At 60.3% G+C, this 27,956-nt stretch overlaps 1 protein-coding gene across 1 annotated transcript; it reads left to right on the top strand.

Annotated features, from left to right (window-relative positions):
* Positions 1–794: 794 nt before the first annotated feature.
* On the top strand, positions 795–25,780 carry LOC102954810 (sodium/potassium-transporting ATPase subunit alpha-2). Its single transcript, XM_042975545.1, has 23 exons — positions 795–923; positions 5,152–5,256; positions 5,430–5,489; positions 7,918–8,121; positions 8,585–8,698; positions 8,957–9,091; positions 9,991–10,108; positions 11,656–11,924; positions 12,698–12,896; positions 13,024–13,133; positions 13,270–13,404; positions 14,009–14,198; positions 14,329–14,504; positions 17,854–17,990; positions 18,510–18,660; positions 18,934–19,102; positions 19,335–19,489; positions 19,733–19,856; positions 20,046–20,191; positions 20,386–20,516; positions 22,661–22,762; positions 22,871–22,962; positions 23,896–25,780. The coding sequence occupies exons 1-23, from the start codon at positions 912–914 to the stop codon at positions 23,922–23,924; spliced, it is 3,063 nt and encodes a 1,020-aa protein (XP_042831479.1). The 5' UTR covers positions 795–911; the 3' UTR covers positions 23,925–25,780.
* Positions 25,781–27,956: the final 2,176 nt, after the last annotated feature.

Below are 27,956 nucleotides of genomic sequence, written 5' to 3'. Positions count from 1 at the left end.
ACCCACCTGCCAACCGCAGGCATAGATCCAGCCTAAGGCCTCTCAACTGAGAGTGAGGGAGTCGTGCGTCCCTTCGGTAGCAAGGGGTCAACACGACCCAGAGCTATTAGCATGGACGTCTGCGCGGCTAGCTCCAGGCCTGTCCCCTCTGCGTCCCTGTCCTTTCCCCAGTCGCTTCCCTGGCCCCTGGAGTCATGATTCTTAAACTCTGGACAGGTTTCACCTGGAGGGCTTGGGGATTGTCTTTCCCCTCGAGGGTCCCCCCGGGTGCCCTGGGTTCCATGGCTGACTACTTTTTCCGATGTCCGTGCCCCTGCAACCTCTCCAGTAGAGGGAACAGTCTCTCTGTTTCTTTCTCTGGGAGGTTGGGTGCAGACTCCAGAGCCCCGGGTTCTGGTTCTGTTTTATGCACTCGAATTGTCTGTGTCTTTGGGCCTCAGTTTCCCCCTCAGGAAAACAAGAGAAAGGGTGGAACCACGTGGTCTCTGGCATCCTGGGATGCTGCAGGGACTGTTCCCCACCCCCCTCCCCGGCCTGTCCCCAAGGGGCACACTTCCAGCCCCAGCCTTGCCTCTCGCCTCTCTCAGTGGAGGCTGCCACAGGCCAGGGGGGGATGGGGGGAGCCGAGGGGGGCACACAGCAGGACAGATGGACCGTCCCTGGTCCACCCGCCTGTTGCTTAAGGGGCGGGAGGGGAGGAGTCCTCAGGGATCCTGTTTCAACAAACGTTTCTTTCCCGAGGAGGGGAAGGAGGGGGAGAGGGGGAGAGGGACCTATTTAAAGCTACCCTGTGGCTGACTGCCTGCTCTGTCTGTTTGCCGGGGTCTCTGGCCGTCCCAGACCAGAGGTGTGAGCTTGGGATCCTCTTGGTGACCTCTCCTGTCTAGTCCCCCCAGCCACTCTGCCCCAAGATGGGCCGTGGGGTAAGTATTCCCAAAGAGAGGGGTCACTCTGTAGGGAGAAGGAGGGCTCTGTGGAGGGTAAGGGAGGCTAGAGGGAAAGAAGGATGGGGTGAGGAGGGGGGTGAGGGGAGGAGCAGAGAGAAGCCCAGCTCTGGGGCAGCGTGAACTCGGACTGACAGTCTCTCAGGCTGCCAGTGTGTCCACGGGTCCACGGGCCCACGGGTCCACGGCACTCGGGTGCCCAAGTGAACTCCTCTTCACTGCGCCCCCCAGATTAGCCCCGCAGCCCTCCACCCTACCCCCATCTCTATCTCTGAGCCTCCCCACCTTCTAGCCAGACCCTCCTGGCCTCCCGGCCCAACCGAACTTGGCACCGTTAATGCTGCCTGCCTCTGCTACCCCCCGAAAATATCCATGCCTCTGGGAGTCCCGGGCTGAGAGGATGGGGGTCCAGTCTGAGGTTGGAGAGGCCAGGAGGGCTGGCTCCCGAGTCACCAAGCGGCCCCGACACCAGCTCCAGGGTCCCTGAATTGCCAGCAGCTGGGAGGGCCGTGGGGCAGAACAGCGATGCGGGCCCCAGCCCCGGCCCAGCACCCCTCCCGCTGCCCTGGGCTTTGAGCACTTTCCCAGAGCTGCCTGTACCCCCTCAGCCCACCCCTGCCCATGACATTCTGCAGCCCTGGGAATGCCAAGGGGGAAGATTAACAACCGTGGAGTGGGGTGGGGGGGGGCAGGGACGGGGCCCTGAATTCTTGGAAATGCAATTTCCATATGGAGAGAAGTCACCCAATCCCTTTACACACTGTGCCTGGCTGCTTTCCTTTTGTGGAATCCTGGCTGGAGAGAAGGGGTCTGGGGAGAAACAGAGGACGGTGCTGAGGAAAGGGGGTGCCTGTGGGGAGAAGTGGGGGAGCTTCTGGGCCCAGGGAGGGGTCAGGGAAGGACATGTTATTGCACTGAGCTTAGCAGCTGGGAAAACTCCGGGCTTGGACGCCAGGGTTCCCGAGCCGGGGTAGGAGCTATAAATAGAACCAGCGTGTGCGCGTGTGTGTGTGTGCGGGTGTGTGTACGTGTGCCTGTGGCACACGTGTTCTCCACAGGCCAGAGCGGATGCAGATACTCATGGGCGAGCACCTGGGTTTCCATCTCAACAGGCCAACTTGCAAACAGGCCTGCAAGCATGTGTGAGCGTCGATGTCACGTTGTGTGGATGAGGGAGGGTCTGCGAGGAGCTGCCTGTGAGCTGTGGGGGTCACCGAGCAGGAAGTCACGCCCAGGGGAAGATACCCGATCTGAGGACCCTCAGCTGCACTGGGGAGAGGGGAAGCTACCCGCCATGCTCCCTCATCCCCCCACCCCACGTGGAGAGAACCAGGGGAGGTGGCCCTCTCCCCAGCTCTACCTTAGAACACGAGGCCCTGCTTGGGAAGCAATTTGACCTTGACTTCTTCAGCTGCCGAGGGTCTGTGCCTCTCCCCCCAGCATCCCTGGAGCCCCCCGCCCCCCGCCCTCCACCCCAGCAATTGTGCACAAGTTGGGGAGCAGATCTGGTTCTGCTCGGAGGGAGAGATTGGGCAAAATTGGGAGTCTTAGGGCTGGAGCTCAGAGTTCAACCTGCCAGGAGACCCCGTGGGAAGGGAAAGCCCCCCCTTTCCCACACCCCTGCTACGATTCCTTGTGCCTCCCGTCTCTCCCCCCCCCCCCCCCGGGTAGCGCCACTACAGAGCGAGGCCTAACCCTCGCCCTGCGCCCTGTGGCCGTGAAGGGCAGCGTGGGAGCTGGGGGAAGGGACGGAGGGAGGGAGCCCAGCCCGCTCCAGCTGCCACCACGAGGCTGCGGTGGGGGGAGCGTGGCTGATTTCCAGCTGCCCCCACTCTGTCCCAGCCTCTGGCTCTCTCAGAAAGAACTCTCTGTTCTGCTTCAGCATTCAAGACCCAGAGAGGGGGACTTGTCATTGGGGGGGGGGGCAGCGGAGAGGGGGGGTCCTCGCTTCCTCTCTTTCTTTCTTGCCTGGGCAGCCCGCTGGCCCCAAATCTCTGCAGGCTCCTGGCTGCAGGGCTGGAGATCCTTGCCAGGGCGGGTGGGGGAAGGGGCAGAGTGTCCCAAGCTCTGTGCCTGCCGTGGGTGGGAACCGAGGGGAAAGGGTACTGCGTGGAAGAGCCCAGCCCGACCACCACGCGACACGCCCTCAGGTGCATGGGCACTTTAACCTCACAGATGCCATTTCACGTCTGAATGTACAGAAATTCTCTGGGCTCTGCTCTTCTGCCCCAGCCCCACCCCCACCGCCACTCTGCCCAGGCCCTGTTCCTACCCCTGAAGCTCTGGAGGGTCACCTTGAAGATGGTCTGGCCTCATCTCTTGTCTCTGCTCCCTTTGCTGCCTTTCGCCCATTCCCCAGTTCTGTTCCGCCAAGCGGACCTGGTGAACCCAAAGGACCTCAGTCCATTCAGTTAAATGAGCCCTCTTTGGTCTTCCGGGCCGGGAGACGGAGAACCTTCCGCGAGCCCTTCCCCTCTCCTGTGGGCTGCTTCAGTCTCCCCAAGACGATCAGCCTTCAGGAAGCCCAAAGTGTGCTTGACTCACGGAAACAAACGAATGCAAGGTGGACAAGGGCGTCCACCTCGCCCTGAGCTCGCCGCCCTGCTCCTGATTTCACCGGGCCCTCTGCTACGCCTCCAGGTGTTGGATTCATGAACGCCTGTGATGAGGGCAGCTGTCACATTCCCCAGATGGCTCCTGACTCTTTGATGGGGGGGGGGGGGGGGAATGCATGATCCCAGCAGTGAAACTGCTCTGTGTGAGGCCGTAATAGATACAAGCCTTTACACATTTGTCCAGGACCCGTGGAGCGGACACCGCAGGGGAGCCCTGATGTACACGGTGGACCCCGGGTGATAATGACGTGCCAGCGCAGGTTCACGATTGCAACAAATGCGCCACTCTGGCGGTGGGGGGGGGGGGATGTTGACAGTGAGGACAATAGCACGTGTGGGGGCGGGGGGGATGGGAGAACTCTGTGTACATTCTGCTCAATTTCGCTGTGAGTCTAAAACTGCCTTTTAAAAGAAAAGGCTGCCTTTTAAAAATGTACACTATCCTGCAAAACAGGACAAGTATGCTGGCTCTAGATGCCATCCAGGGGTCCAGTCTTTACGAAAAAATGAATTACACCGTAGTGTAGACAAGCTCACTCCTGAAAGCCTCGCACGGCCTCGGGGGCCAGTGGAGAAGGAGGCAGGGGACAGAAGTCAAGCCTCCCTCTAGGACAAGGACACGTGGCCCTGAGGGATGTGGGGGCAGGGGAGGGGAGGGAGTGAGAAGGCAGTGTCATGGCCCCCCAGCCCCTCCCCCATCATCCCAGCCAGCCCCCCACCCCACCCCCGAAGGAGAATCGCCCAGCTCTTCCCCAGAAGCCCCTGTGAGACCCCGGAAGCCTGGCGGTGGTGAGAACACCACAGACCATGCAGAGGAAGGGGGACACAGGCTCACGAGGCTCCAGTTAAAAATGTTCGTGTGATTTCACGAGGGCGGGGTGGGGGGGGACCCCAAGAATGCCGGGACCCGAGGGTTACACACGTTTAGTTTTAGATGTAATCTCAGAGACGATTTCCTGTATTTTGGACAACGGGGCCCAGTTCCTTCATACCCGGTTGTGCCTTGGGGCCTCACGTTGAGCGCACTCTTGCTCGGCAGCCGGCAGGCCACCGCCCAGCCGGATGGAGAGGGTCCCCGGCACACTTCGTGTCCCCGTTCCCCGGGCTCACGCTGACCCTCCGACCGTTGGCTCCTCTCAGCGGGTGCATCAGCCCTGTTCGTACCATTTCCAGCCCCACCCCCTGACCCTATGCTCCCCATCTCCTGCAGACCCTTCCCTGCCCCGACCCCAGCCCTGGCCACTGGCTTCCAGAATCCTAAATAGCTTTAGATGGTAGCTTTTTAAAGTTTCTGTTTTGTTTAGTATCCGGCTGCGGGGTTCGCTCAACAAACAGAACCTTAGCCAAAGCCCAATAGTAAGCAGCTGAGAGCGAGGTCCTGAGTTCTGAGCCCCTCGGCCTGAAATCCCCACATAGAGCCCGTGAGCCCGCCCCTGGTTTGCCAACGGAGCGCCCGGGGTCCCCTCCGCCCTCCACCCTTTCCTCCCCCGGGATCATCACTGCCTTTGGGCCCCCTGCCCCCAGCCCGGTGGGAATAGAGGCTCTAGCCTCTGGCCTCCTTGACTCTCTGGGTTCTCCCCCCGCCCCCCCAGGCCGGCCGTGAGTACTCGCCCGCGGCCACCACGGCGGAGAATGGAGGCGGCAAGAAGAAGCAGAAAGAGAAGGAGCTGGATGAGTTGAAGAAGGAGGTGGCCATGGTGAGGGCCGCGGCCCCCCGAGGGCTGTGGAAAAGGGGTCCCAGCGCACCTGCAGAAGGCTTTGCCGCCCCTCCCGTGCCCCCCGCTTCAGCCCCGAGCCCCTCGGCGCTCACAGGCGTTCTAGACACGATGCTCAGCCTCCTGCCCCCGAGTAACTCGACTTCCCTCCTCAGGACGACCACAAGCTGTCCTTGGATGAGCTGGGCCGCAAATACCAAGTGGACCTCTCCAAGGTGAGCGGCGGGGCTGGGAGTGAGGGCGCCAGGCAGCCCGTGGGTAGGAGGGGCCTCAGAGCTGGAATCCTGTCCTCTGCACCCGCGAGGAAACTGAGGCCCGGAGTCCAGTGACCACTGGGGCCCGAGCCAGAGCTAGAACCCGGATTCCCTGCCCTTCTCCTGGGAACCCGGAAGCCAGGCCCCCGGGGGCACCCTCCAGGCGGGGCTCGTCGTCCGCCCCAGGCAGCTCCGATGACACGTGTCTCAGGGGAAGTGACCTCCGTGAAATGCTAACCCCTCACTGCCCTCACGGTAACCTGTGCGCCCCACGGTGCACGCGACGCCTAACGTCCACTTCTGTGATCCTCACAAGACCTAGGGGTTGGGTGCTGTAGACCTGTGTGTGACGGCAAGGGCTCTCGTGGAGGGGGACGAGCTTCCCACCGTCACAGAAAATAGCAAGTGGCGCGGTCAGATTACCAAGCCCACCATTTTGAAAAACAAAGCGTCAGTCAAAACTGTAGTGGGTGCGTACCTCCTCCCGGAGGCCCTCCCTGACTTCCCTTTTGAAAATTCTTCGCCTTTGCCTTTCTTCTTCTTTTTTGTTTATTTTTGAGAGAAAGAGACAGAGAGAGAGAGAGACAGACAGACAGACAGAGAGAACACGATGGGGGGAGGGGCAGGGAGAGAGAGAGAGAGGGAGAGAGAGACAGAGAGAACACGATCGGGGGAGGGGCAGGGAGAGAGAGAGAGAGGGAGACAGAGACAGAGAGAACACGATCGGGGGAGGGGCAGGGAGAGAGAGAGAGAGGGAGACAGAGACAGAGAGAACACGATCGGGGGAGGGGCAGGGAGAGAGAGGGAGAGAGAGACAGAGAGAACACGATCAGGGGAGGGGCAGGGAGAGAGAGAGGGAGACAGAGACAGAGAGAACACGATCGGGGGAGGGGCAGGGAGAGAGAGAGGGAGAGAGAGACAGAGAGAACACGGTCGGAGGAGGGGCAGGGAGAGAGAGAGAGGGAGAGAGAGACAGAGAGAACACGATCGGGGGAGGGGCAGGGAGAGAGAGAGAGAGGGAGAGAGAGACAGAGAGAACACGATCGGGGGAGGGGCAGGGAGAGAGAGAGAGGGAGAGAGAGACAGAGAGAACACGATCGGGGGAGGGGCAGACAGAGAGAGAGAGAGAGGGAGAGAGAGACAGAGAGAACACGATCGGGGGAGGGGCAGGGAGAGAGAGAGAGAGAGAGAGGGAGAGACAGAGAGAACACGATCGGGGGAGGGGCAGACAGAGAGAGAGAGAGAGGGAGAGAGAGACAGAGAGAACACGATCAGGGGAGGGGCAGGGAGAGAGAGAGAGGGAGAGAGAGACAGAGAGAACACGATCGGGGGAGGGGCAGACAGAGAGAGAGAGAGAGAGAGGGAGAGAGAGACAGAGAGAACACGATCGGGGGAGGGGCAGGGAGAGAGAGAGAGAGGGAGAGACAGAGAGAACACGATCGGGGGAGGGGCAGGGAGAGAGAGAGAGGGAGAGAGAGAATTCCAAGCAGGCTCCACCTGTCAGCACCAAGCCCCACATGGGGCTCGAACCCATGAACCGTGAGATGGTGACCAGAGCCGAAGTCAGATGCTCAATCAACCAAGCCACCCAGACGCCCCTCTTTACTTTCTTAAGGATCTGGCAGTGACGACTATTTATCGTGTATCGCTTCACCAGGTCATAAGCTCCACGGGGCAGGGACTTCACGGGTCACGTCCAGCTCTGGATCCCCAGAGCTGGCGACAGAGCCCGGCACGTAGTAGGCATTCAGCTCACACTTAGGAGAGCGATGAGTGCACAGATTAGAAAGACAACCACGTGGCCCCTGTCCCCAAGCCGCTCAAAGTCTGGCGGCAGGAAAGAAGGCGACGCAGAATTCCCACGCCCCGTGTGGAGCGCGGTTCTAGAACCGTGTGTGGGCGACACCGGGTGCAGAGAGAGACGTCTGAACCAGCCTGGCGCTCGCGGAGCAGGGCCGGGCGAGCCTCTGGGGGAAGCGACAGATGGTTCAGAGCCGTGTGACGCTGAGGGTCAGCACACCGGCCGTCTCTCCTGGCTGAAAAGGGGAATCTGAAGGAAGACAGGTGGTGGGGAGAGCCAGTTCAGAGGCCTCTCCGGGCAGCCTTACCCAGGCTCCCTCCGGAGGAGGTACCACGGCCCTCACCACCAGCGAGTATCTCAACCCAAGGACGCCCAGAGTGGGGGCCACAGTCTGAATCTTCCTCGGGCTTCGAGGCCTCCAGCGCTCACTGCAAATGCCACCTCCCCGGTGTGACCTCTCCTGATGGTCCCCCACCCCTTCCGACCGGGTGGGATTTTTCTCTCCACCCGGACGTTGTTCCCCTGCCCGGGAGCAGGTGCAGGGAAGCGGTGAGGAGGTGCTCACACGCCTGTCCGTGCCTCCCTCAGGGCCTCACCAACCAGCGGGCCCAGGACATTCTGGCTCGGGATGGGCCCAACGCCCTCACCCCGCCCCCGACCACCCCTGAGTGGGTCAAGTTCTGTCGCCAGCTCTTTGGGGGCTTCTCCATCCTGCTGTGGATCGGGGCCATTCTCTGCTTCCTGGCCTACGGCATCCAGGCCGCCATGGAGGATGAACCATCCAATGACAACGTGAGCCTGCACGCCCGACCCCTGGGCCCACCACCCGTGGCTCTGTCCTTCAGGCCCGAAGCCCAGTAGAAGCGGGGGCAGGGAACAAGGCCCTCACATCACAGCCCCGCGGGCCCCTCTGCCCTTCAGGCTGAAAGGGGGTGAGGCTTCTTTGTATATCTGTAAGCACACACACGCACACACATCCGTGAATGAGACAGCCCCTCCCTGTCCTTCCCACCTCCGTGGGCTTGTCTGCATCCCTGGGCGTCAGGTGGAGAGGCCTGGTCCTGGGAACTCCCTACGACCCTCCCTGCCCCTTCCGTTTCTTAGGAAGGAGCCTGGAGGGGGAGGTTGGGGAGAAGGTCTTCTGCCATTCCCACACCCGGTCACGGACAAAGGCGGCCCCGAATGCCCACCTGAGGGGCAGCTGGCCTTCCCGGGCTGGGAGAAGAGCAAGTCCCTCAAACCTCTCTCCTTCCAGCTCTACCTGGGTGTGGTGCTGGCAGCCGTGGTCATCGTCACCGGCTGCTTCTCCTACTACCAGGAGGCCAAGAGCTCCAAGATCATGGATTCCTTCAAGAACATGGTGCCTCAGGTAGACAGCCGGACGGGGCTCCAAGGGGGGCCACGGGCTTTCTGGAAGCGTCCAGCTCCTCCCCCTCAGCAACTTGCGCTCTGAGACGGCGCCGTGGGCGGAAACACCCTCCCGCTCTCCACGCCAGGGCCTAGTTTCGCTGCTAAGGGCGCAGGTGCCTTCTCCTCGAGGGGTGGAGGAGAGGGGGGAGGCCAGCACGCAGAGGAAGGTGCTGGCGGGCCGGGCGCGTCGTGAGATGCCTGGGTCCCCCCTCCGCAGCAAGCCCTGGTGGTGCGGGAAGGAGAGAAGGTGCAGATCAACGCCGAGGAGGTGGTGGTGGGAGACCTGGTGGAGGTGAAGGGCGGAGACCGCGTGCCCGCGGACCTCCGGATCATCTCTTCTCACGGCTGCAAGGTGAGGAAGCCGCCAGGTGGCGGCCCGGAGGCGCAGGCCCTACAGAGCTGGGGTGGGGGCGCCCAGTTAGAGGCTGCAGGTTTGGGAGACCCAGGCCCAGTGTCCACCTGCCCCCGCGCCACCCGGCCGAACCCTGCCTCCCGCGGAGCGTTTGTGGATCGTCTCCTCGTGGCTGTGTGTCAGGCGTTTCTTTGACATCCACTTTATGCAATCATGTCGCGGGCATTATTATGTATCAGATGCTTTATTTACATCCACTTATGCTACTGTTTTTTTTTTAAGTTTTATTTATTTATTTTGAGAGAGAGAGCATGAGCAGGGGAGGGGCAGACAGAGAGGGAGAGAGAGAGAGAGAGAGAGAGAATCCCAAGCAGCCTCTGCCCAGTCAGCACAGGGCCCGATGCGGGGCTCGAACTCACGAACGGTGAGATCGTGACCTGAGCTGAAATCGGGAGTCGGACGCTCAACCGGCAGAAGCTCCCCCAGGTGCCCCTCCCCCACAGCTGCCCCTTTAACTCTGCCAGGCGAGTGTTCTCGTGGCGTGTGGCCGCAAGGGCGACCGTGCACGACCCTAGGCGGTTCCATTTTCTTAGCCTGTGATGTTCGAGGAGGTGCCCCCTACAGTTGTGTAACACAGAGACTCTGGTTACACGCCCCATTTTACAGATGGGTAAATGGAGGAGGTTTTGTTGGTTAGGTAACCAGCCCAAGGTCACGTAAGAAGTGAGAGCCAGGATCCCGAACCGGGGCACAGACAGTAGCTGAGTAAACACGTGATGAGGGCCAGGGTAATGTGCCCATCGTGTCGCGGAGGTTGAGCGTGGTTGGAGTCCGGAGACAGCTGTGTGTGCACACGTGTGTCAGCCCGTCTCGTGCGCACACGCCTGCTTCCTCCGCAGGTGGATAACTCATCTCTAACAGGCGAGTCGGAGCCCCAGACCCGCTCCCCCGAGTTCACCCACGAGAACCCCCTGGAGACTCGTAATATCTGTTTCTTCTCTACCAACTGTGTGGAAGGTGAGAAGCCGGCCCCGTGGGAGCGCCCCCGCCCAGCACCCACGGAAGGAAGGGTCCGAATCCCGAACCTCCAGGCAGGGCTGGGGGCTGCGGCCTTACCTAATTCTCGAAAGTCCTGCCTAAGGCAGAGGGAGGAGACCGAGGGGTCAGGGAGCCCTGAAGAGCAGAAGCAGTCCGCTCCAGACCGGTCCCTTCCACACACACCGTTCCACACAGGACACGCACAGACACAAACGCACACGATTCACAGCACGCACCATGCCCCAAACCAGCCTCGACTCCGAGAAGTCTTCGGTTGGACTGACTGGTTCCATTTCTCCTGATTCGGGGACTAGTTGCTTCCCTGTCTCACCCTTGCTCTGACCAGCACGCAGGCTGGGGAGGATCGAGCCAGGTGAACACCAGGCACCCCCCTCAGTTTGCCCCGTGCGCCCCATCTCTGTTCCGGGTTCTGGACATGAACCAGGGCCAACGGGAGCTTCCCGAGGTGCCACCACGTAAAGGCAGGAGCCCAAGCCTACCGGAAACCCCTCCCTCTGTGGCCGTGCCCCCTCGGAGAGAGCCCAACGGCAAGAGCTGGTGGGGACAGAGGCCTGGCCAGACCTGGGGCCTGGGACAGGCTGGAGGTGGCCGTGTGCCCCCCCCCCCCACTCCCTTCCTTCCCGACTCACTTCTCCCCAGGGTATTATGTCTCTCTGAGCCGCTCTCCTCCTTTAGCAAATTGGAACTATAAGGCAAATCGCCACACGTTAAATATCTTACATTTTTAATGTCCTGAGATTCTGAAACGTGCTCCACATTTGCCACAATTGGTAAAAATGCCTAGTAAAATACTCACGTTGCTTACTCTGAAATGGGCTGTGGAGAAAGGACGAGGAATGAAGGGAGCTGACGTTTGTTGAAGGCCTGCTACGTGCCAGGCCCCCGTCAGGTGCAGCACAGCAACGTCCCTTTTCGTTATGAAAGCAACCCATCCCTGGGCAGGAAGTCAAACGGGAGTGCAAACCCACGCTTGGCCGGCTCCTACCTGCGTGCTCTTTCCTCATAGCGCTCGCCCTCCCTCTCGCTCTCCCTCTCTCTCTCTTCCTCTGGAGAGGCAGACCCAAGGGTCTACCCGTGTCTGCCTAAGGGTCGGTGACCTCCTGGCTCCTTCTGTGCGGTCCCAGGCCCAACGTTGAGAGAGAAAATCTTAAGGCCACACGGAAAACCCGTAACAGGTGCTTTCCTCCGTGCCCGTCGTATACTTCCGGATCATAACAAGCCGGAGACTGATTTTACCGAAATACCGACGCTGTTTTTATTTCATTCATTTCATTCTTCCTCCATTTGAATTCTGGGTTTACCCGCAAGGTCTCCCCTCGGGGCCCAAGGACAAGAGGAAATGAGTTGCGGTTGGCGGGGGCTGGGACGGGTAGTCTGCGAAGGGGAAGACGGCCACCCACGGGGGGTACGGCCTCCCGGGGGCGGCCCACGGGACCGGAGTCTGAGGCTCGTTTCCTCTGCAGCGGCCTTCCTTTTCCAGTTCCGGGCTCCCGTCTATGTTGCAGGCACGGCCAGGGGCATCGTGATTGCCACAGGCGACCGGACAGTGATGGGCCGCATAGCCACGCTGGCCTCAGGCCTGGAGGTCGGACGGACACCCATCGCCATGGAGATCGAACACTTCATCCAGCTGATCACGGGGGTGGCCGTGTTCCTGGGGGTCTCCTTCTTCGTGCTCTCCCTCATCCTGGGCTACAGCTGGCTGGAGGCGGTCATCTTCCTCATCGGCATCATCGTGGCCAATGTGCCTGAGGGTCTGCTGGCCACTGTCACCGTGAGTGGGTCAGGCTGAGCGCCACCCGGGGAGGGTCTCGCCACCCTTTTCCTCAAGGGGCTTACCGTTTCTCAGCGACGTTTTCGCTTCCAGCCCCCAAAGTCACTTATCAGATTCCCGTTTAATGGATGGCTCAGAGTTGGAGCCTGAAAAATCTCGGGAAGGACTGCGACTCGGCTCGCCGTCTCTCTCCCGGGGGCGCGAGGCATCCACCCTGCTCACCCTCGATGTGCTAGCCGCTGCGGGCTGCGGCTCACCCCGGCCAACCGTGCCATAAAGCCTCCCCCAAAGGTCACCGGTGACTAACTGGCAAGCCCGGTGCCCTTTCCTCAGCTCCCTTCCTTGACTCTGCCGCGGAAACGGGTACCGCTGTCCACCCCCTGGAATTCTCCCCTCCACTGAGCACCGCGACGTGTCACTTTTCCGGTTCTCCTCTGCCCCCTGCGCGGTCTCCTCCTGCTCCCCCGACCCTGATTCTCAGGCCTCGAGCTCTGCTCTCCACCCCCACCCCAGACGCCACACCCCATTCTGTGCCAGCGGCTGTCACACCCCTTCGCCCAGCTCTGCGCTGGCCCGCTCTGGACTCCGGCCGCGCAGCCTCGCTTCCCCGAACGCACCCCTTGGTCTCAGCCCGGCACGTCCGAGATCGAATCCATCCGCCACCGGCGTGTAGATCCCACCTGGTGTTGGCGGAGCGGGACCCCTGGTCCGGGGCGAGGTCACCACACGCCGGGCTCCAGGCTCAGCCCCGCCTCCTCCCCTCCCTCTCCCAGGTGTGTCTGACCCTGACCGCCAAGCGCATGGCGCGCAAGAACTGCCTGGTGAAGAACCTGGAGGCGGTGGAGACGCTGGGATCCACCTCCACCATCTGCTCGGACAAGACCGGGACCCTCACCCAGAACCGCATGACCGTCGCCCACATGTGGTTCGACAACCAGATCCATGAGGCCGACACCACCGAAGATCAGTCCGGTGATTGGGCGCTCCGAGGGGGCGAGGGGCCGGAGGACGCCCAGGGCGCCCGCGTGGCCGCGAGGCGGGGAGGGGGGCAGACGAGGGCCCTGAGCCGCGCGCCCGCTTCTCCCTCCCTGCCTCCCAGGGGCCACTTTTGACAAGCGATCCCCCACGTGGACGGCCCTGTCTCGGATTGCCGGTCTCTGCAACCGCGCTGTCTTCAAGGCCGGGCAGGAGAACATCTCCGTGTCGAAGGTGGGGCGCCTCCGCACCTGCCCACCTTGCTGACGCCCAGCTCCCCCTCTCACACCCTCCGACAGCCTCGGGGTGGGGGGGGGGCTTGGGTGCCCTCCTCCCTCGGCCCAGGTGACCCCGAATTCTCCTCCGGCAGCGGGACACAGCCGGCGACGCCTCCGAGTCAGCTCTGCTCAAGTGCATCGAGCTGTCCTGCGGCTCCGTGAGGAAGATGAGGGATAGAAACCCCAAGGTGGCGGAGATCCCCTTCAATTCCACCAACAAGTACCAGGTCCGGTCGGGCACCAGCACGGGGGCGGGGAGGGGGCCGAAATGAGGGGGGCGCGCAAGACCTAGGAAGGGTGGGAGCCTCGGCCGCGTCCTTCGCCCCGGCCTCGTCCCCCAGGAAAGCCGCGGTGACCCATGTCTGGTTGCAATGACCCCCTCTGACTTCCAAACTTCCATTCCTCACTACAGCCCGTCGCCCTCCCAGCTCCGGCCCCAGCCTCCCAACCCGCCCAGCGGCACCCCTGAAATTGCCTTAGGGTACCCCTCAGGCCGCAGGCACCTGTTCAATGCCAAGAACTCCCCGCCTAAGCACACTGAGGCCAGCGTGGCGGCAGGTGCCGCCCCCCACGCCAGCGCAGTGCCTGTCTTAGCTGGTCTGGGCAAACATTTGTTAGGTGAATGAATGTCCTAGGGGAAGAGGACGCTCAGTTTACAGGGCTGGGACGGTGAGGCCCCAACTCCCCTTCACACGCAGAGGCCCTCCCTCTGTTGACAATGGTTAATGGATCAGGGGTTATCTTATTAGGGGAGGTGTCCTTAGCAGCCTCTGCCGTCCCAGGACCAGGGACGCGTATGGCCCCCTCTGTAACCACCTGTCCTCCCTCCAGCTGTCTATCCACGAGCGGGAAGACAGCCCCCAGAGCCACGTGCTGGTGATGAAGGGAGCCCCGGAGCGCATCCTGGACCGGTGTTCCACCATCTTGGTGCAGGGCAAGGAGATCCCTTTGGACAAGGAAATGCAAGACGCCTTTCAGAACGCCTACATGGAGCTGGGCGGGCTGGGGGAGCGCGTGCTGGGTGAGAGGCCAAAGCCGGGAGCGGGGCCCAGAAGGGTGTCCGGGCCTCAGTGGTTTCCCCGGGGCGGGGGCTCTGGGGACAGCCAGGCGGGCCCCTGGTCGCACTCACTCTTCCCTCCTGCCCGCCTCAGGGTTTTGTCAGCTGAATCTGCCGTCTGGGAAGTTCCCTCGCGGGTTCAAATTTGACACAGACGAGCTGAACTTTCCCACGGAGAAGCTCTGCTTCGTGGGGCTCATGTCCATGATCGACCCTCCCCGGGCTGCCGTGCCGGACGCCGTGGGCAAGTGTCGCAGTGCGGGCATCAAGGTACGCCCTCCCTTCCTCCCCCCCCCGCCGTCCTCCAACGCCGAAGGTCAAGGGCCTGCAGGGGCTGCTGCCTCGCGGACACCCAGGCCACGGGTGGCCGCCTTCCCACGGACCCAGAGGGGAAGCTGTCCATCTGCCCGGAGCTCTCGCTCTGGTCCCTCTTGGTCAAGGTAACCGTGCACATCGCCTCCCTCTCTCATTCTACTCTGATTTTGAGCCCATCTGGCACTCGTGCTTCGGACACCTGGCTGTCCGGACTAATGTCCACGCTCTCTAGCATCTGGGGTGGGATTAGCAGGCTCTTGTGGGCGCCCACTCCCTCCCCACGCCCCCAGCGACTGGCTCTCGTCCTCATCCCCCAAACACACCCCTCCTGGACCCTCGTGTCCGACTGCAAGTGCTCCCCAGGGGCCACTCCTTCCTCCGTGCCTCGTTCGTTCTTCATTCTGCAAATATTTATCGTTTACCCCCTGCGGACCAGGCACTGTTCAAGGTGCCCGAGTTCAACAAACAGACGGAAACCCTTTCCGCTTTCCTGTCTCCGAGACACCCTCCTCGCCAGCCCCTTAACCCGTCTCATCGCCAGTCACGGTGCCGCGGCTGGCTCTTCCTTTTCCGGCGTCTCGGCTAATTCCCAATCAGTTCAAGCCGTCGGTCCGCTGAGGGCCAGGCGCTCCGCCAGGCGCAGGCGTTCTAAGACGAAGGAGATGTGGTGCCTGGCCTCCGGCGCTCACGGGCTCCCTGGGGAAATAAATGCCCCTACGGTTAGTCACAGAACACTCTGAGAGCTGGGGTCGTGAGCACCTACCACGGGCCAGGTACTCGCATAACGCAAACCGCCGGTCGTGTGAATCAGGCACTATTCTCAGCGCTTAACCCGTATGATCTCATTTAATCTCCGCAAGAACCTGACGCGTAAGCACCGGTTTTTTCCTTTCGAACAGAAGAGGGGAGCTGAGGCACGAAGGAACGTGCTCATAAGTGGTAGAGCCGGGGTTTGACCCAAGGCGGCCCTCCCTTTCCTAACTACCACACTGAAGCGCGCGCGTGTGTGTATGTGTGTCCGTAAAGGGTTTCTCAACCCCGTAACCGCTCTGTCTCTGAGGGAGGCGTCGTTATCCCCGTTTAAAAATAAAACAAGCTGAGACTCAGAGGGGGTAAGTCGCTTTCCCGAAATAAATCTGCCAGCAAGGGCCGGATCAGGTATGTGAAGCATGGTACACGGTCTGGAAAGCCATGCTCCTGCCGGTGAGGCTGCCTCTGGCCACGATCGGTGCCGTCACGGAGGCCGGGGGACGGATCCCCCAGGGAACTCCGAGCAGGGAGCAGTTAATTCTGCTTCAGAGAACTGGACAATGTTTTTACAGAGCGCACGATATTTGATCTGGGCCTCGAAGGCTGGAGTGTCTTGTGAGGCAGGGAGAGGAAGGCTGTCAAGGTCAGAGACAGTGCGTGCCCTGATGGCGTCAGCCTGCACGTGGGGTGCAGGTGTGGGGGGAGGCGAGCGGCACAGGAGACTGGGAGGTTGGACCGAGGCCATTTGGAAGGACTTTGCCTAAATGCCCGACTTGGGCTTCATCCTGCAGTCCCCAGAGAGCACAGGCGTCCCGGCTGATCCAGCTTTCAGGAGGCTACCCGTGCGGAGGGTCTGGATCTGGAGGAGGATGGGGGGCAAGGAGGCAGGGAGAGAGGCCGCTGCCATAGTTCAGGCAAGGGGTGAGACCCTGAACCAGGGCGGTGGCAACGGGCTGGAGGCGAGGAGTCACATGAGAGAAATGCTTTGAGAACATAGTGACCGAGCTGGACATGGTCAGTGAGGAAGATGCAGGGACAAAGGGACAGAATGCACAGACAGGACCGTATCGAGACGGGGACAGAGGGCAGGCTTGGCGTGCTGGTGGGAGTGCATGATGAGCTCCCTTTTGGCCTTCAGTTGGAAGCGTCCATGAGACGCCCGGGAAGAGACATCCCCGGGGAAGCTGGCCTCGGGTTAGAGCCCAGGACAGAGGGTCGGGCCCGGAGAGCAAGGCTCACCAGCACACAGGTGCAGCGGAAGGCCGGCTAGTCCGTTGCATCGTTCTGGCCGGGAAGAGAACCGGGGTCAGGGAAGGGGACAAGGATGGAACCGGGGCCACCAGTCTTGAGGCAAGGAGAGAGAGAGAGAGAGAGGAGCGAGTGAAGGAAGGGAGAGGGGGGCGTCCCAGCTCACGTGTGCTGAGTGCCCACCTGGCGCCATTTACCCTTCACGACAACTTTGGAGGGTGGGGCTCGTCCCCTCCTTGGGCCGAGACGCGGTGAAAAGACGGGTCCGAGGTGTGACACTGGGGAGGGCCGGTGTCCAAGCTCAGGCGGTGTCCATCCGCCTCCACAGCCGCCTCTTCCGCTGCACTTGGCGGCCACCCTGAGGAGGCGGGAAAGAGCCGGAAGAAGCGGGGAGGGCAACCGGGAATGATGGGGTCCATGCAGACAAGCAGGTCTCAAGGAGGGAGTGGTGGACAGTGCCGAATGCTCAGAGGAGTCACGCGGCATAAGGACCGCAAAGATGCTGTTGTCTTCAACTGGGAGGCCCACGTGGCCTTCAGGGGGCAGGTGCAGGGGCTAGCGGGGGTGCAAGAGAAGGCAGGGGGCCTTGAAGGGGCTTCCTCCCCGGGGTCTGTGACATTTGCCCACAGACCCGCACGTGCAAATGCTTGTTCATCCGGCTCCGATCCTCTCACGCTTGTGACCGAGAGCCTCGTCACCGGCCTCTCGGATGCCAGCCACCCTCCCGAGCAGTGCCGTCCATTCTGCAAGAATCCCCTTCTTCCCCGTGGAGAAGGGGTGTCAGAGGCAGATGTACAGGCAGACGAGGGCCGGGAAGGGGGGCTGTGCCCCCTGCATCCCTCCTCTGCCCTGCTGGATGGCCTGCAGCCACAGAGTGGGCACTAAGAAAACCGTCTCCTACTCCCGGCTCCCAGGGGCCTTGAGTAACAGCCCCTTCTAAGCCTTTGTCCCTCACCGGTAGATGAGGGGGTCCTTCTAACCAGGACGGCCTCGTATCCCGTGAAATCCTAACTCCTAAACGGTCTCTGAGGCTCCTTTTCCAAGAGACCCTCGTTAATTTGTTACTCTTCGTGGAGGCTTTCCTCCACCCTGGTGAAGTATCTTTGATCCCTTAAGTACAACTTGTCACCCACCCAACACGTGCACACACATACACACACACACACACACACACAGTTGCGCCATTTGGGCTGGGATCTGTGAATCCCACCGTCTGGTGGTCCGGCCTTTTCTGACTTTGGGAAAGGAATGGGTTGGGAGGGGGTCCGAACACTGCCGTTCTTTTCTCTTTTCTCCGTCCTACCAGGTGATCATGGTGACTGGGGACCACCCGATCACAGCCAAGGCCATTGCCAAAGGTGTGGGCATTATATCAGAGGGCAATGAGACTGTGGAGGACATCGCAGCCCGGCTCAACATTCCTGTCAGCCAGGTCAACCCCAGGTGAGGCGTTCCCAGGAGCCCGTCCCCCATCAACCCAGCCTGTCCCACAGAGCACTCGAGTGTTCCCGGGGGCATTTGGATAGCTCCTCTGGGACTTTGCAGGCTTTGCCTGGGACACCTCAGTGACGGCTGCTCGGTCCTGAATGTGTCCAGGCTGTGCCACTGACTGACTGTGTAACCCTGGAGGTGTCACTCTACCGTCCTGAGCCTCCGTTCCCTCAACTACAAATTGAGGGTGCTGTCTACACTGCAGGGTGGCCATGGGGGCGAGAGGCATGTAAGAGAACTAGCACGTTGCCTAGCAACGACTGTGCTCGGTGAGGATGCCACCTCTCTTCCTCAAAGGGAGAGATGGGACAAGGAGGCCACCCATGGAGACAGGGGGAGGAGGCCCACGGCCCTGGGAGCCCGACTCGGCGGGGGCCCTGCGGCCCAGTGATGGGGGTGCGGGTGGAGGCAGGAGGCTGGCAGGGGCGCGGGGACGCAGGGGGCTCAGCCACCTCCGTCCCCGCCATCCAGAGAAGCCAAGGCGTGCGTCGTGCACGGCTCGGACCTGAAGGACATGACGTCGGAGCAGCTGGACGAGATCCTCAGGAACCACACGGAGATCGTGTTCGCGCGGACGTCCCCGCAACAGAAACTCATCATCGTGGAGGGCTGTCAGAGGCAGGTGAGGACGACGGGGGCGCCTCGGGGGGCCCCGCCCAGCCCAGCCCCAAACCTCCCCGGGCCGGGAGGAGACTCCCGAGAGCACCCTGTCTTGAGCCCTGAGACGGCCGCCAGTCGAGGCCCCCCGAGAGTTTTAACGTCTCAGGAGGAGCCGGAGAGGGAAGGGCCGGGCGCGAGGACCTTTAGAAACAAGGGATGACGGGAGCAGAGTGAGCTTTGGGACGGGTCCCGACGTGTCACAGTGGTGAGTTCAGCCCCTCTGTGCTTCGCCCAGGGGGCCATCGTGGCGGTGACGGGGGACGGCGTGAACGACTCCCCCGCGCTGAAGAAGGCTGACATCGGCATCGCCATGGGCATCTCGGGCTCCGACGTGTCGAAGCAGGCCGCCGACATGATCCTGCTGGACGACAACTTCGCCTCCATCGTCACGGGCGTGGAGGAGGGTGAGGGGCCACGCGGGCTGGGGTGGCGTCGGGGACGCTAAGCCGGCGCTGGCTTCCCAGGCCTCTGGACCCCAACGCAGAGCCGACGCGGGACCCCAGGCACCCGCGTGCCGCCTCGGCTCCCCTCAAACGCGCATTCCCCCTCTCTGGGGAACACGGGCCACCGTGCTTCGAGCGCCTGGGCGGGGAGGGGGCCCTCCCGTCTCCCTGACGCCCTCACCACCTCCCACAGGCCGCCTCATCTTTGACAACCTGAAGAAATCCATCGCGTATACCCTGACCAGCAACATCCCCGAGATCACCCCCTTCCTGCTCTTCATCATCGCCAACATCCCCCTGCCTCTGGGCACTGTGACCATCCTCTGCATCGACCTGGGCACAGACATGGTGAGGCCGGGGGTCGGAGCGGGGTACGGGCGAGGCGATCACGGGCACAGGGGGGTGGAGGAGGGCAGCCAGGGCACGTGGCCAGGCTGCGACGGTCGAGGGAACAGAAGTCCGAGACCTGGACCGTAACAGCGTCTTAATAACGTTTGCTGAACTGCATCAGAGGTTCTTCCTCACTGACGGTCCTGTGCACCTGTCGCCTCCCTTCCGCTGCCCTCCTCCCCCCGCGCGCCCCTCACACAGGTCCCGGCCATCTCCCTGGCCTACGAGGCGGCTGAGAGTGACATCATGAAGCGGCAGCCCAGGAACCCTCAGACGGACAAGCTGGTGAATGAGAGGCTCATCAGCATGGCCTATGGACAGATCGGTGCGGAGGGGCCCTGGGGCCCCGGGGGAACCCCGAGACAAGTCTCTGCCCAGCTGTCGGGGGAGGAGCCCCCCGCGAAATCCCAGGCCGGGGACCAGCCCCCCCCCCCCAGGAGTCGGGGACATCCATCTCTGGCCTCACTCTGCTTCCTCCTCTGACCCAGGGCCTGTCTTTGCCCACTCCCCACAGGGATGATCCAGGCACTGGGTGGCTTCTTCACCTACTTCGTCATCCTGGCGGAGAACGGTTTCCTGCCATCACGGCTGCTGGGAATCCGCCTGGACTGGGACGACCGGTCCACGAACGACCTAGAGGACAGCTACGGACAGGAGTGGGTGAGTGGGGCCGCGAGCGGGGACACCCGGGCCGGGGAGGGCGGGCTCAGTGCCGGCAGGAGTGGTCCTCGTGGCCCACGGGGGCTGGGGGCGAAGGGCGCCTGGTGCCCGGGGCTGAGCGAGTGCCACAGCACGCTGCCCTGGGCACCTGCCCTCGCCTCTCACGCCACCCCAACTGCCCGCCCCCCTCCCAGACCTACGAGCAGCGGAAGGTGGTGGAGTTCACGTGCCACACGGCCTTCTTTGCCAGCATCGTGGTCGTGCAGTGGGCCGACCTCATCATCTGCAAGACCCGCCGTAACTCGGTCTTCCAGCAGGGCATGAAGTGAGCGCCCCCGGGCCCCCCACACCCCACCCCTCCCCCGGCAGAGTCTGCTCTCTTCCTCCCTCCTCCCGTGTGCCTCCTCCCTCTTTCCCTCCTTTGTCTCACACTCTAGTGACACCCATCCCACCCTCTGCCCAGCCCTACACCACAGCACCACAGCCCCAGCACCACACGGGTGCCCTGTGCTCCCCCCCACGCCCAGGAAGCCCCAGTTTATGGCACCCGCCCTGTGGAATTGTGTTATCCTCATGGGGGGCTGGGAGCTGCTCGGAGTCAGGTTCGCTGCCTTCTTAGAGTGTGAGTTATCACGTGCCCATCATCGTGCTGTGACTCAAACACACTGTCTAACCTCACAATAGCTCAGTGAGATAGGTGCTATTTCCAATTTATGGACCAGAGAACCCAAAAAGGTTCTGTGACGTGCCTGAAGTCACCCAGGCGGTAAGCGTTCACCTGGGTCTGCTTCAAATGCCCAAGCTCTTGGCTACTGCCCTGGGTGGCTCGCCTGTCCCTCTGGCACCTGCTCGGTACTCAGTAATTACTCTGTGACTGTGGCATGGACGGTGGTTCGTTCTGGAGGCATCACCGCCATTCTCTTCTGCAAAGAGCGGACGCGATTCCCCAAGTGAGTTTTGAGCTAATTTCTTAGCGGGGGGGGGGGGGGGGAAGAGCGAGATGCCAAAACCCTGGTGAAGTTAATAGGCTTGAGATCCCGGGGAGAAGAAGGTGGAAAGTCCATTGGCTAAGTCAAGGTCACACGGCGGAAGGAGAGTCCACCAGCTGGATGGTGCGGTAAAGGGAGACCGGGAGCAGAAAATCTAAGACATGGGGTCCCGCTGTGGGGATCACATGCTGTGCTGCACACAGGTGACACAGGAAGGTGGGAACACACCGCCCAGCTGCCTCCAGCCCTCCGAGAGACAAATGGAAAAGAGAAGGGGGACTGATGATACCGACAGCCACTGGCCAGCGGCTGCCCCACCTGGGGTCCGGGGTCCTGGGGTCCTCAGTGATGCTGGCTGCAAGATTCCAAAGCCTTACGGAGATCACCCACCTACGAGAGGGCTGTTAGGCTTCCTGAAGTTTCACTTTTAGGCAGAATCATGGGTGTGAAGGGCCATCCGTGATCCCACGCTCACAAGAGGCTCTGTTTGGAAAGCGTGTGTATTTCCAATGTTAAATGGGGAAATGGTATTCATTACTTATTAACAAATGTAGCCTGAGAGACAACAATCCATTAGAACGTGGTCAAGAAAGAATGGGAAGGATCCTTTAGTGAGTGGAAAGCTTGGGAAGTACCAGCCTCGGCCAAAAAGACATGTGGTGCGTGAGGTTTTAACAGGCTGACCAGTAATGCAACCGCACCCTGCGAACGTTCCAGAGCTATCCCGTCCCCAGCAAGCCTACGATATACGGGTCGTATCTCCATGTCTCAGGGAAGGAACATGAGGCTCAGAGAGGTTCCAGAACCTCGCTTACAGCCGAAAGCTAGTAAGTGGGAGAGCTGAGACTAGACTCTGCTGTCTGACTCCAGAAACTGTTCTCAGAACCTCGCTCTATCCTGCTTTTCGGTTCCAAGACCGTGGGCACATTTCTAGCATTTCCTTTCCAGTGAGTGGACGCCTTCCTCTCTGCTAAGTGCTTTACAAACGTTCTCCTCTTTATGGGATCTCGACGAGCAGCAACTACTGGGGCCGGGGAGGCCCTGAGAGTGTGAAAGACGTACACAAACCCTGAGGCAAAGGGCTTCCAAAGCCCCTTGCTAGGCAGACGCACTGACGCAGACCGCAGGCCGGGACCCGTGACAAGACCATACACTGCGGGAGGGCAGAAGGAAGCTTGTGTTGACCACAGCATCTCCAGCATAGAGCGCATCAACCCACACACTGGAAACGTTCATTTAATGGATGAATATGTGTGTTCTGGGCAACAGTCGGAGGTGAAATCCGAAGGCAGAAAACGTAAAGAACATCTCCTTTGGTTTTGTGCAGCCTGAGAAGGGGGTGTTTGAAGACGGAGGGTGTAGGGCGACGTCTGTGATGGGTCCCGGGCATGCCTCTGCCCCTTCCACCACCAAGGGTCTCCCTGGATCTCCCCCCACGTCACCCGCCTTCCAACACTGCCTCCTTTCTTTGTCTTTCCAGGAACAAGATTCTGATTTTTGGGCTCCTGGAGGAGACAGCGCTGGCGGCCTTCCTGTCCTACTGCCCGGGCATGGGTGTGGCCCTCCGCATGTACCCACTCAAGTGAGTGTGTCGTCAGAAGGGCCCCGCGAGGTTCTGGTCCCCAAACCCCACTTTCTGCGACCGCCCTGGGATGCCCCTGACATTCTCCCGTTTCTTTTTTTCCTGCAGGGTCACTTGGTGGTTCTGTGCCTTCCCTTACAGCCTCCTCATATTCATCTACGATGAGGTCCGAAAGCTCATCCTGCGGCGGTATCCCGGCGGTAAGCCCCCCGACCCTCACCCCTGCGCCCCGCCGCTGCACCCCACAGCTGGCCACCCCGCCCCGGGCTCCACGCCCAAAGCATTCCTACTGCGGATCCTTGCTCCTTTTCCTCATGTCCCCCAGATCCTGGGGCCCCTGGTCCTAGGAGCCCTGAGCCTGCTGAACCCCATTACTGCCAGGCCTGGGCCCACCTGACACACAGGTGGCCCTCAGGCTACTCCTTCCACCGCGACCAGAGAACAAAGAGTTGGGAGGACCCCTCCAGGTCACCTCGTCCCGCTTCCACACTTTACCAAAATGGAGAGGTGCCGAGGTGAATTTATTTGTCTGGGGTCATAAAGCAAGGACCTGGCTCTAGAACCCGGCCTCCTGATTCCTGGGCATCGACCAAAGTTTTTGTTTTGTTTTTTTTTTTCCCAACAAGCATTTTTGACCACTTACTGGAAATTGAAAATGGATGGCCCACAAGCCAAATATGACCCACGGATATCGTTTGGTCTGGTCTGCCCTTTGCTGGGTGGGTGTGTTTTTTAATTGGTCCAATGACTGAAATTTGGAGGCTTTCACGTAAAATCCAAATTTCCGACTTCTGAAAAACCATGAGCGGCCAGCCCCACGGCCACATCTCTGCACGGCCACAATGGGCGCTTGCCCCTTTCGAAACTCATTTGTTACCCCCATGGCCCCTGAATCTTCACCCCCAACCCACTCTGTGCCCACCCTGAACTGTGCTAAATACAAGCCTCCCTAACCCCAGGGCCCCAGCTCCCTGATTTCTTCCCCTCCCTTTCCACCCTCCTCAAGACTTCCCTGGGCCCCTGCACCAGGCCTGTGCTGCACGTGGCCGTAAGCCCCCGAGCCCGTGGAGACAGATCTCTGCCCCCCACCCCCGTGAACTCACGCCGCGCCCCCCCCCCCATCTCTCCCACAGGCTGGGTGGAGAAGGAGACGTACTACTGAGCCGTCTGAAGAAGGACCAGGGTCAAGGGCGCCTGGAGGGGGCTGGGGGTGGTGGTGCAAAAGGACTGGGGGGTGTCGGGGGAGGGTCCGGGAGGGAGAATGAGGCCACTCAGCAGGCTAAGTTGGGGGGAATGGGTAACTAAGCTCGGGGTGATTGCCTTGCAGACCTAACTACAAACAACCGGGTCAGACCCCACACGTCAGGGTCCTTCCCAGATCCCTATCCACGCGCTCTGCTCTGTGGTCCACTTTTTCCGAGGAATTAACGGCTACCCCAGCCCTCCCTGTTCTGTCCCTGCACACCCACCTGCCATTACAACAGTTCAACACCCAAAGGCAGGGACCCGTCTGAACCAGGAGGAGGGGACCGTCTCAGATCACCAATGTCCCTTCATCTCCCCGGCCTTACCCCACTGTCCCTTCCACCCGTCCTTTGCTTCCTGCCAGACGCTGCCCCCTGCCCCCGCTGGGGATGAGACGCAGTTCCTCCTGGTGAGTGCCAGGTGTGGGGCCGGAAAGGGAAGCTGGCTGCAGAAGCCACCCATCCCCCCAGGCAAGGCTGGTTAGGAACCTCTAGGGGAGAGCTGGGCAGGGGGTTGGGAGGCGGGCGGACGGACAGATACGGTAAAGGGAGCCGGGGAAGAGAGTGCCAAGGACAGGACAGCTGATGTGTGGCATCTCCAGCCCTGCGTCCTGCCCTTTTAAAGCTTCCTGCCAGCTCACATGTCGCCAGAGTGGCAGCAAAGGCAGGCCAGCTCGATCCGGAAGCTCCCTGGGATCCCACACCCGTGCACCAGGCAGTCCCCACCGACCCCTGGCTTGTGTCGTCTGGGCCCTGGGGCCCGGGTGTCCCAGATGCTCCAGCTCTCTCCGTCCCATGCACCTGGTGACGCCCTCCCTCCATGCTGTTCCCAGAGGGACAGCCGCCAGTTCATTCCCTGCCCCAGCCACCCCCTTCCCCTTTGTGCCCATCCTGATGAACCGGCTTCATTCCAGGAATTCCCTGGCCATCAGCGGGAACCAGGGTGGAGAACTTCCAGAACCTTCCTGTCTTCCGGGGACATGCAGAATGAGCTTAGGTCGTGAGCACGGGCAGAAGCTCTGGACCACGAGAGAGCAAATGTTAGGAGGGCTGTTCCTCCCGGGCAAACTGCTTTCCTGCTAGTGATCATTTCGCCCACTTTCCAAGATGGGGAGTTAGTTTCAGGTTCCTACGGGAGGTCCTTTTCCTTCCCTTACCACCCCACCCCCAACTCCAAGACTAACAGTCTTGCCCTGCATGCGCGTCTGCCGCTTCTCTAAGCCTGGCCTAGAAGGCACTGGGAAGTTCCTGTAGACAGACACCCAGATGAACTGAGCAAGAGACACCTAAGGGGAACGGAAGGCCTGAGGCAGAAAGGAAGGCGGCCCAGAGACAGCCTCCCCGGGGCACTCGCCCCGCTACACTGGAATGTCACTTGTTCAGAAGCACCTTAGAACAAGTGAGTCACGGCTTGGGGCTCGGAAACCTGACTGGAAGCCAGATGAATTTGGGCCTGATTCACCAGAGATGTGTTGACTGTGCACAAAGCTTATCTTTGCACAATCAACAAAAAGGGCACTTGTCTAGCAAAGTAAGGGCATAAACCACATCGCTGGGGGTGGCCTGTTTAGTCTACCTAAAACAATACTTTTGAAGCACTTTAGGAATATCTATGTAGAAGCAGCGTGTGCCTGGGCTAATTATCATCAGTTCTCATGTGTTTGTTAAAGAAACATTTGCAAGACCTTTACTTGGTGACCTTTTTGTAAGACATTAGTTTGACATACTCCATGTGTACTTGAAAATAATAAAGTTGCATTTCTTTACGGAAGAGGAATCCCTTCCACGGCTCAGGTTTCTAGACTGAGTACTTGCCTTCCCCCCACGCTGTGGCATTGAAAGGTGTGCCTTTCCTCCTGTGGAGGAAGCCGGAAGCCGTAAAGAGCGGGAAGGAGATGGGGAGAGGAAGGAAACGGTCTGGGGGCAGGCGATGTCAGCGGAGAGGGCCAGAGGGGAAGAAGCCAGGCTGCGAAATGACCTGGAAGAAAAGCCAGTAGAGGCCTCCGTCCTCGTGGCCGAACATACCCCGAGGGCCACAAAGGTTTGTCCAGAACAGGGAAGGACCTATGAGTCTATGGGGGCCCAGATCCTCAAGGCCACTTCTGCTTTCTCTGTTCCAGACCAAAATCAGGCTGCCGTCAGTCTGAGGGGTGGGGGAAGGGGATGGTCAAAACCAGTGAACAGTCTATACTGTAGGCAGAGCCCCGGTCCGGGTGCTGTTTAGGGGACGGAGGGAAAAGTGGCTGCAGTCCTCGAAACTGACCTAAGTAGCCGGCTCTGGAAGCCTTCGTGGGCGGGGCGTGACGGGCAGTGGGGAGGGACGTCTGTGTGCTTCAGGTGCAGCGGCCGTTGGGTGCTGGGCATTCCTCCCCGGGGTCCCCGGGAATGGGACAGGAGAAGACACCAGCACTGACAGCCCATGCCAGGATCCGGGAACGGGAGTCGGAAGTCCGTGCCTGCCACCTTCAGCTCCGCGGGCGTGGTGACAGTGACGGTGACCTTAGCGGGAGTATTACCCCGCAGCTCACTCCGTGCCCTGACCGTGTCAGACCTTTGTTTGCACGGTCTCGTGTAACCCTCCCTCCGGGCCTTCCCTCTTGATAGTCCCGCTGCCGGGAACACGCTTCCCGTCATTCACATGCCTGGCTTCCTCACCTCGTTCAGACGGCTCCCCAAACATTCCCTCCTCGGAAAGGCCCGCACAGAGCACCCCAATAAAATTGCACTCCCGGGAGCCCTTTCCCCATTCTCTTTGCTTTATTCATACATGCTTGCTACCTCAAGTTTAGGGAGACGGTATATAGAAATGTATGCCCACAATTCAAACATACGTAAGATTTGGTTTGCTCGACCGACTCCGGCATGCACTCGGGGATATTTTCTCTTCTGTTCACCACCTTTTTCTTTAGCACCTAAAACCATGCCTGAAACATATTGGGCAATGAAAACAGATTGGCCGGGTGACTGAAAGAACCCTCAGGATCCAGGGAGATGCACGCTGCTGTGATCTTTAATTTACAGAGGAGAAAATTAGAAGGGTTGGAAAGGTCAAATTACGTCTTCAGAGTCTCCAGGATGGTGCGTATCCGAATCAGGATCTGACTCTCCACCAGCGTGGCCCCCAGGGCTGGCCCTCTTAGCCGCCACACCACACTCTCTCTAGCCCAGAGGGCGCCTGGCCAGCCCGGTGGTTTAGGGAACCGTGGAGGCTTCGGAGGGAGTCAGGGATTCGCGCGACACGAACGTTGGTGCGGTAGGGGCTGGGCAGACACAGGTGACTAGAGAGAGCCAGGCAAAGGGAGAGGACTCGGTCTTAAGGATGCTGGAGGGGGTTAAGAAGAAAGATACCGAGACTGAACAATCCACTAGAGGATTTAGTCCAAGGTGAGAGAATCTTAGCCCTGGAGGTAGTTGGGGCTGGAGGTTAAAGCCAACCTCCGATCCGGGCAGAAATGCTTTCCGCGGCATTTCCTTTTTATCCACAGAATAGGAAATGTGATGACTCACCCAGCAGAGACAGACGACAAGCTAAATATTCATCATGCTAAGAAGGCAGCAAAAAGATAGGAAAAACTGAGTAGATCGATATCAAAGGAAGACATCTGACAGAAAATGAGTCTTTCAAAAACATCCTCAGCTCCAGTGTGAATTCAGTGGAGAATTGTTTTCCAAATTCCTTCAAAGAGCATCTTTAGATTACTTCCACTGTACTAGAATATGGGGGGGAGGGGGAAATGGGCATTGTCCAGCCTATTTTGTGAGACAAACACAGTTTTGACAGAATTTAATAAAACATATCTTTGATGACTCCCAGCAAATCACAGAATGCAACTGTACCACATTATATGTTAAACCAAGAACTAACATGCCCTAGACAAAATGATTAGATCATCAGCTCAAAAAATGTTGAGGGGGCGCCTGGGTGGCTCAGTCGGTTAAGCGTCCAACTT

Source organism: Panthera tigris, chromosome F3, assembly GCF_018350195.1.
Source record: "Panthera tigris isolate Pti1 chromosome F3, P.tigris_Pti1_mat1.1, whole genome shotgun sequence".
Lineage (NCBI taxonomy): Eukaryota > Metazoa > Chordata > Mammalia > Carnivora > Felidae > Panthera > Panthera tigris.
This window is presented reverse-complemented; position numbering and strand designations above follow the sequence as displayed.

Bases quoted from the DNA above. Each gene is read 5' to 3' on its own strand.
- LOC102954810 (XM_042975545.1), top strand. The intron at 5,257-5,429 runs GTGAGGGCCGCG...TTCCCTCCTCAG, and splicing joins TGAAGAAGGAGGTGGCCATG to GACGACCACAAGCTGTCCTT. The intron at 14,199-14,328 runs GTGAGAGGCCAA...TGCCCGCCTCAG, and splicing joins GCTGGGGGAGCGCGTGCTGG to GGTTTTGTCAGCTGAATCTG.